The sequence below is a fragment of the Quercus robur genome, chromosome 8 (genome assembly GCF_932294415.1).
Source record: "Quercus robur chromosome 8, dhQueRobu3.1, whole genome shotgun sequence".
Classification (NCBI taxonomy): Eukaryota; Viridiplantae; Streptophyta; class Magnoliopsida; order Fagales; family Fagaceae; genus Quercus; species Quercus robur.
Window position 1 is genome coordinate 48,142,201 of NC_065541.1, and position 8,274 is coordinate 48,150,474.

The 8,274-nt window shown below is 32.3% G+C and overlaps 2 protein-coding genes across 3 annotated transcripts in view; both read left to right on the forward strand.

The window, feature by feature from the left end:
• LOC126696756 (phytoene synthase 2, chloroplastic-like) overlaps window positions 1–4,376 on the forward strand; it is a 102,398-nt gene extending 98,022 nt beyond the window's left edge. For both annotated transcript variants that reach the window (XM_050393455.1, XM_050393458.1), the window contains exons 2-5: window positions 1,833–1,883; window positions 2,947–3,119; window positions 3,238–3,473; window positions 3,866–4,376. In XM_050393455.1, the coding sequence (XP_050249412.1) occupies window positions 1,833–1,883; window positions 2,947–3,119; window positions 3,238–3,473; window positions 3,866–4,235 (830 nt within the window). In that variant the 3' untranslated portion in view covers window positions 4,236–4,376. The remainder of the gene's footprint in view (window positions 1–1,832; window positions 1,884–2,946; window positions 3,120–3,237; window positions 3,474–3,865) is intronic.
• Window positions 4,377–6,275: 1,899 nt separating this feature from the next.
• Window positions 6,276–6,818, forward strand: LOC126696398 (protein PELPK1-like). Its single transcript, XM_050393150.1, has one exon. The coding sequence runs from the start codon at window positions 6,276–6,278 to the stop codon at window positions 6,816–6,818; it is 543 nt and encodes a 180-aa protein (XP_050249107.1).
• The last annotated feature ends 1,456 nt before the right edge of the window (window positions 6,819–8,274 follow it).

Sequence of the window (8,274 nt, forward strand, 5' to 3'; positions counted from 1 at the left end):
TTAGTTAAGTAACCACATTTTATTTTTTAGTTAAGTAACCACATAGTATAATCTTAATATGGGAATTTAAGGAATGTCACCTATAAATGGGGTCTCTTAATTATACATGTGTAGTCTATATTTCTGATCATACTTCTTAAAAAAAGAGTTTGTTTATGTAGAAATTTTAAAATCTCAAATTTTCAAGTACATGTGATATTTAACACGAGAAAGTATACTATGTTTCGGTAATACCAACTCAACATCTATTTTAGTATTTTCTACCCAATAAATGAGTGACACTTGTTTCAAAAAACCAAATCAGATTACTCCAATAAATAATTAATTTATCTTCCCGATAGTATAGAAGATTGTGATTAATTTATTGGAGTAGTCTGATGTGATTTTTTGAAATAGATATCACTCATTTATTGGGTAAGAAATATCAAAACAGATGCTAAGTTGATATTACCGAAACATATTATACTTTCTCTATTTAACACACTTTTTAAAAGCAATCATCAAAAAACTAATAAATATATTTAACACACCTTCTAAAAGCAATCAACAAAAAAAAAAAAAAAAAAAAAAAAAAAAAAAAAAAAAAAACCACGTTCTAAAAGCGTTTTTTTTTTTTTTTTTTTTTTGGTGTGTCACGTATCCAATAAACCATTATATAAATAAATTAAATACTACTAATTTTTTTTAACTCATTTTCCCAACAAAGCATTTTCTAATGTTTCCTAACATTGGAAAACAAATAAGTTTTTCGTAATTATTATTTTTTTTATAGAAAATATATTCAATCAAAACAATTGAGTGTTGACTTTTTACTATTATTATTTTTTTTTTTTTGAGAAGGACTTTCTATTAGATAGCGTTGTCTAAAAAATAAATATGAAAAAACTTAGGTATAGTACTTAAATATTGTTCCTTAGGTGTCTTTCTTAAAATTTTGTTATGTGGATTTTTTGTCATAAGATGTAAGTGTATTTTTTAGTTAAGTAACCACATAGTATAATCTTAATATATAGGAGAATTTAAGGAACATCACCTATAAATAGGGTCTCTTAATTATACATGTGTAGTTTATATATTTCTATATATTTTTTATCAAACTTCTTAAAAAAAGAGTTTGTGAAGATTCGAACTGATTTTCTTCCATGATTAGTCTTCCTTAACCCGGTTCGTATTCTTACATAGCCTTAGCCAAGGCCCACTTAAATCATTTCACTGTGAATTTATTATCTATGATTAGATAGACCAACCAACCTAATGTTGGTTTTAAAAATAAAATAAAACCAATTAATAAAAGCTAGAGTTTATACGTTGCTGGAACTTGACTTTCTGTCGGTAATTTTTAACTGATACATTTTTAAAATCTTAAAATTTCTTGTATAAGAGCATTAGCATTGAAGAATGCTAATGTCATATCTAAGGTCTTTTTGGCATTTCATAGTTAAAAAATATTTGCATAAAAAAATACTATACCTCATTATTGCAAAATTTTTTGCAATAGTACTACAGTATAATTCTAAACTTAGAAGTGTACTGCAGCACTATGCTAAAATATATATATATATATATATATTTTTTTTTTTATTTCACCCTTTAGTTGAAAAAAAGTGATGATGTGAAAAAAATAATAAGGAAAGATTAAAAAAATAATTAAATGAAAAAGTAAAATAATAGAGTTTTTGAATGTAGGGTGTATTGTAAAATGGTATGGTATAATTGATAAAGTAACTTTTTGAGATGGTAAAATAGTATAGAGTAACATTCTTAAATGTTAATGCTCTAATCGGGGAAATACTGTGGAAATGAGCTAATCACTTCTCTTATGCTATTTTCAGGTACATTACTCATGACGCCAGAACTACGAAGAGCCTTTTGGGCGATTAGAGGTATTCGTGTTTATTCTTTTTTGCTTTAATAAGTGTAATGATACCAAAAAAAAAAAAGTCATAATTCTTTTAACAATTATTAAGATGTGATGTTATCGTTGGCGTATGATAAAAGCCGCATTAAGGTGACGTTAGCGGAAACTCCCAAAAAAAAAATAAAAAACATTACTTCTTTTTTTTTTGATGGGAAAAACATTACTTTTTTTTATTTTATTGTGAAGTATGACATGCTTGTATTAAAATGCTCTATTGGTCCCATTAAAAACATTGCTTTATTTGGCATGTATTAGTTTTCTTTCCCTTTGAAGTTTTGAACCAATACAATTATTTGAGATGATCTAGAAGTTTTATTAAGGTAGGTTTTTTATATAGAAAATGCTAAAGTTTTTTAACTAATTAACTTACAAAATGATGTGACAATAAATGTGATTTAAGACTTTTTTTTTTTTTTTTTTTTTTATCATGATTGGTGCCACTTGATACTAGAAATACCTAGTATAATACAAATAAATATGAGCTATGTCATATGTGATTTATTAATATGAAATTTAGGTGACATAATTAGACTAATCCAACTCAACTCCAGTTAACGCACTCATGGAATCTCTCTCTCTCTTCAGTGACCTCAACCACCCCATTTCCACCACCACCATATTATTGTTGTTGCAAACAGCGGCATTGCCATATTACTCAGCCAAACCCAAACCCACATAGTACTGCCAAGGATGGCAAATCAAATCCCATTTAAATCCAATCTCCAATCTCTTTCTTCCCCGCCTTGGAAGAGTCTAACTAAATCACCTGAACTTCATATTTTATTTTGGTGTGCCTACTATTTAAATAACTAGTGTTTATACTGTAAATATTTTCTCACTCTCATTTTAGGCAAACTCTTTCACATAATTTTTACAATTGTATGCCCTGATACATTTAAAAAGGCGAAAAGTTGATATCTGCATTTAAAACATGAGAGGCTGAAAGCTGATGTACATTTATTAAGCCTAGCTAGAGTTAGAAAATTAAAAGTGATGATTGAAAGGATGGAATGTCTTCTATTCTATAGTGTGGTGCAGAAGGACTGACGAGCTTGTGGATGGGCCTAATGCTACATACATCACACCCAAGGATCTAGAAAGATGGGAGAAAAGATTAACTGATCTTTTTGAAGGTCGACCGTCTGATGTGTATGATGTTGCCCTATCTGATACTGTCTCAAAGTACCCTATTGATATACAGGTACATTCCAAATGGCTAAACAAACTGGCATGCTCACTTGTATATTAGACAAAATGTCAATTTGTGCTAAGATTTGCCAATATATTATATATTCACCATAACTTGTTACCTTGGACAGCTCTTCAAAGACATGATAGAAGGAATGAAGTTAGACTTGAGAAAATCAAGATACGAGAACTTCGATGAGCTCTACCTTTACTGCTACTGTGTTGCCGGGACTGTGGGGCTTATGAGTGTTCCAGTGATGGGGATAGCACCAGAATCAAAGGCTTCAATAGAGAGTGTTTACAATGCTGCACTAGCCCTTGGAATTGCTAATCAACTCACCAACATACTCAGAGATGTTGGAGAAGAGTAAGTTTCTTATTACGCATATTCTAGTAAACATGTTTTAAAGAAATTAAATACCACCAACTGTTTGTTCCAATTTAAGTTGTACATGTTAATTGCATAAGCTATTATCTTTTTAGTGTTCACAAACATATCAAACCAAACCTTTTTATTTTCAATGATTAAACCTTACATACTCGAGCTTTAAATTTGAGTTCAAGACTAATTTTTTTGTCTTAATGATCGAGTTTTAACAAGCGTCACAAACCAAATTTAAGCTATTCACGAACAACTTGATTCATTTTACAACCCCATTAATGATGATAATCACAATTCTTGAAATTGGCACAATGAGACTCAGTTTATTTTTGGATTCATGATACATAAACACTTCTACCTCGTATGTGATCTTGTAGTGCTAGTAGAGGAAGAATTTATCTCCCACAAGATGAACTAGCACAAGCTGGCTTGTCAGATGATGACGTATTTCGTGGAAAAGTGACCAATAAATGGCGTAGTTTCATGAAGGGCCAGATAAAGCGAGCAAGGATGTTCTATGATGAAGCAGAGAAGGGGGTTTCAGAGCTCAACTTAACTAGTAGATGGGGAGTATGGGCATCGTTGTTGTTGTACCGACAGATCTTAGATGCCATTGAAGCTAATGATTACAATAACTTCACAAAGCGGGCTTATGTACCGAAAGCAAAGAAACTAGTATCACTTCCGGCTGCCTATGGCAGAGCATTTATGGGAAACTCAAAGTTGGCCAAGTTAATAATGAGATGAACCTGATTACCTTGGCATAGTCTGAACAATTTTAAGTCTGTAAGTCTGTCTTCATATTGGAGAAAAGTTATGTTTCTGTACGTGAGAATGCATGTGTAATATATTTCAAGTAATTTTTAATGAAAGAAATTTTTTTCAACATGTTCCATGTTTAGAATGCAAACAAACTCTCTCTATCTATTCATGCATCTCCTAACTTTGAGAGTATAACAATAAAATGTCTAGGAATAGGACAGGTCTGTCAATATTAGCCTGAGTTCAGACTTCAAGCAATATTCGCCATATCAATTTTGTAAAATTAGAGGATTTTGTAATTGCAATATAATCAAAGCTTAAGAACTAGCAAGGAGGATAAATCAAACATTAGCTAGGCAGCATTCGCCATGCCTTTTTTTTTTTTTTTTATACCTCTTAAGTATTCGTCAAAGTAAATAGAAACCATCGGTTCAATAAATTGTTTTAGACTCTTCGTTGTTGTGCTTTCTTCATTCCTCACATATTCATCTATGAAATCAACTATTATTCCTTGCGCAAGTAATTTGAGTGTAACAATCATCTTTAAAGGGAAGATAAATGAGCCTGGGCCATTATCTTTTTTTTTTTTTTTTTTTTTTTTTTTGCTATAGTAATGTTTATGAGATTTTATCATAGATTGAATATGGAAAAAAAAAAAAAAAAAAAAAAGAGAATGTCTCATTCAAAACCTCATCCGAAATACATTGGAAGGATATAACGGTGATTTCGTAAAGTAGTCGAGAAAAAACCTTTAATGGCTTTGTAAATGATCAGGTCAGATGCACTAATAATGTTGAACAGTTTGACATTGTGATGTTGATCATTCTTCTTTCATGAGAACTTTTGTTATTATCTCATCATTATTTGAGTCATTAAGATGCATTAAAAAAAAGTGAGCCATACAGACAACAACAAAGAACGAATAAAAATGAAATTTGGGTTTAGGTGAATGAAGGACAAAATTTAGTTACAAAATTACTCAGTAAAATAAAAATTACTCTATATTTTAAAAATTCAACAGTTGAATTACATGTTCTTTACACTCTTAATACGCATGTCAAATTTTGTGTCAATCGGATATTATTTATTATATGATCTATAAATTTATATTTTATTCATAATTTTAAACTATAAAAACTTGCAATTTAATAATTTATTGATGATATAGCTACTAATCTTTAATTTTTTAGAAATAGATGAAATATATTGACTTGAATGGGAGAGAATGATATAGTACTGTTCCGCTTTAATAGTGCTTCCAATGTATAATGGTCCACAACCTGGCAGCCTAGGGCTGCTCCTTGTTGGTCTTGGGGCCTAGTTCCATTTCCTCCATACCCCCCTCAGGCCTTGAGAAGGAAGATGGACAAATCCCCAATAACACTTTCGGTTTGTTAGATTCAATTGCTATTCAACCCAAAAAATTATTTTAAAATAAAATTTATATATATATATATATATTGTGTATGTCATATGATACCACTGACCACGCTTATATCTTTGGTTGACCTCCCAGATTAGGTGACCATCTGTTCTTGGTTGGAATTAGCCAACCACATGTTCTCTAATCCCACCATGAAGCTCAATATTAATAAGACTATTTGTGTAAAACTATGTGTCACAAAAAGTCATGGTCCATTTGCACAGTTAAACTGCCTTGTGGACCCAATACATGTTTGTTAGTCTGAAATTCGTTCAATTAACTCATTGACATATTTTGATGAGCCATAAAACAGGTTGGTCTGATGTCTTAAAGGCAAATATCAAGCCACATGTCTTTCTAGATTACTAAGTAGTCTTGAACCTCAACCTCCAAGTTGCCTATCTTGGAAGGTGAGCTAACTGATGCTTCTTCCTACCATCATATTTCACTTAACTCACATTAGCACTTCCTAGTCCTTAAAATCCTTCAGAATTTGGCCTCTATAAATGCCAACTTGTACAAGTTTTCTTTGACACCACTTGCCATTGCCAATACTAGAAGTGAACTAGCTCCTACAACTTTCTGCTCCTATCATTTAAACCATGGCTTTTTCTAAGTATTGTTTCCTTCCCTCTATGATCATAGCATTGTCACTCTCAAGCATCGATGTGAGCCTAGCTACCCGACAGCTTTTGGATACACCAGCTGCTCCACCCCCAGCATTAACACTGCCTACAGTTCCATCTCTGCCAAAGGCCACATTGCCTCCTTTGCCATCAGTGCCCACACTACCTAAAGCCACATTGCCACCCCTGCCTAGCACTCCCTTGCCAACATTGCCTACTCAACCAACTCTGCCAAAGCCCACATTGCCACCACTTCCAAGCATCCAAGTCCCATCTCAGCCTACATTAACAACTACCACACTGCCACCATTGCCTACCAACCCATTGCCACCGTTGCCAAATCAACCAACTCTACCAAAGTCCACATTGCCACCATTGCCAAGCACCCAAGTCCCAACATTGCCAACCATGCCCACTGTTCCCAAGGTGACACTACCTCCTCTGCCAGGTAATCCATTGCCCACCATCCCAACCACAATCCCAACAATTCCTTTCCTCTCCCCACCCCCATCAAAGTGAAGCACTGGTGCTTGAGATGTCACAATTCCATTCTTGTTTCTTCTATATTTCCTTGGATGATTCTTTTCAACAGTGCTGGTATTATCTTTTGTTTACGTTAGAACCTATCTGGGTTCTTTTTTTACAGGCTTGAGTTTGTCCATTTGAACTTGTTAGTGTAATAGATTCTGAAGTTTTATTTCTATCATTATAGGGTCATTTACGTGTGAGTGTTATTATTCTTGTAATGGTTCATATGGCTATGATTTATGAATATGATTACTTATTATTTAGGTTAGTGAGGAACTTCTCGAAATGACTAGCTACTACCATATCTTTACTTTCAGGACTCGAAAAATTTATACCAAGAAAAGGGGTGACTACGTGAACTAGTCACGTATATATGACATAATCTGAAAAAAAAAAATTGTCAATGAGGTGCGCACAAACACACAAAAAAAGAGGAAAAAGAAAGAAGAAATATACATATACGGGGGATAGGGGGAATGCAAAACCTCTCATCTAATGCAATAATCCATAAGACGATTTTGAATACAATGCTAACCTTGGTAGCAAAGGAAAAAGATACACCATAGTGATAGGAATGCTATCGTCGTTATTATATCCTTAAGGGTTTTTATTTTATTTTAAGTTAGTGTATAAGAAGTAACTTTGAACTCAATCATAATAATCTATGACTTATTCTGAAGCATCACCTTAAAACTATGATAGAATTCAAAAGAAGCTCTTGGATAGCATTTTCTTTCTTACTTACTTTTTTTTTGTTGTTGACAAACAAGCTCTTGATGATAGCATTACTTTTAAGTTTAATTTTAACTACCTTTTCTTTTCTTTTCTTTTTTAATTTTTTTAATTATGGAATTTTAACTATCTGCCTTAAACTAAAAGGGCATTTGTAATGTATATTTGAAATTCCAAATCAACATCCTAATTTGAGATTAATTTGCATGCAAGTCTCTAGCTTTTTTTAGCTAGACTAATCACGCCTAATTAAGGAAAAATTCTAATACCAATCATCAACTTTCGAACCATATTTCATTGTATCTCTTTCCAATAGTGATAACGGTTTTTGTAGGCTAGCTTATTTATCATGATTGCACGTAATGTTTATTTACTATCCAAATTAGTGGGATAATTATGCTCAAATTACTAATATGGTCCCTCAACTATATTGGGACTCACAGTCTCTGTCAGAAGTACTGTTGTGTTGCATCCATATTAGTCTCTTATGCGTGCAACAGCAACATGAGGATAGTCGACCCAAAGAACTTGGTTTTTTCACAGTAAAGGATTCACATGGTGCATATATATTCTTCCTCAATCAAGCAGGAATCATGGTAATTAAAGCTGCTGCGCACACACTTTAACACATAACCGTACACGCACAAAGCAGCTGCAATTATGCCTTCAATTTCAGTTTTATTTATTTATTTATTATTATTATTATTTTTTACAT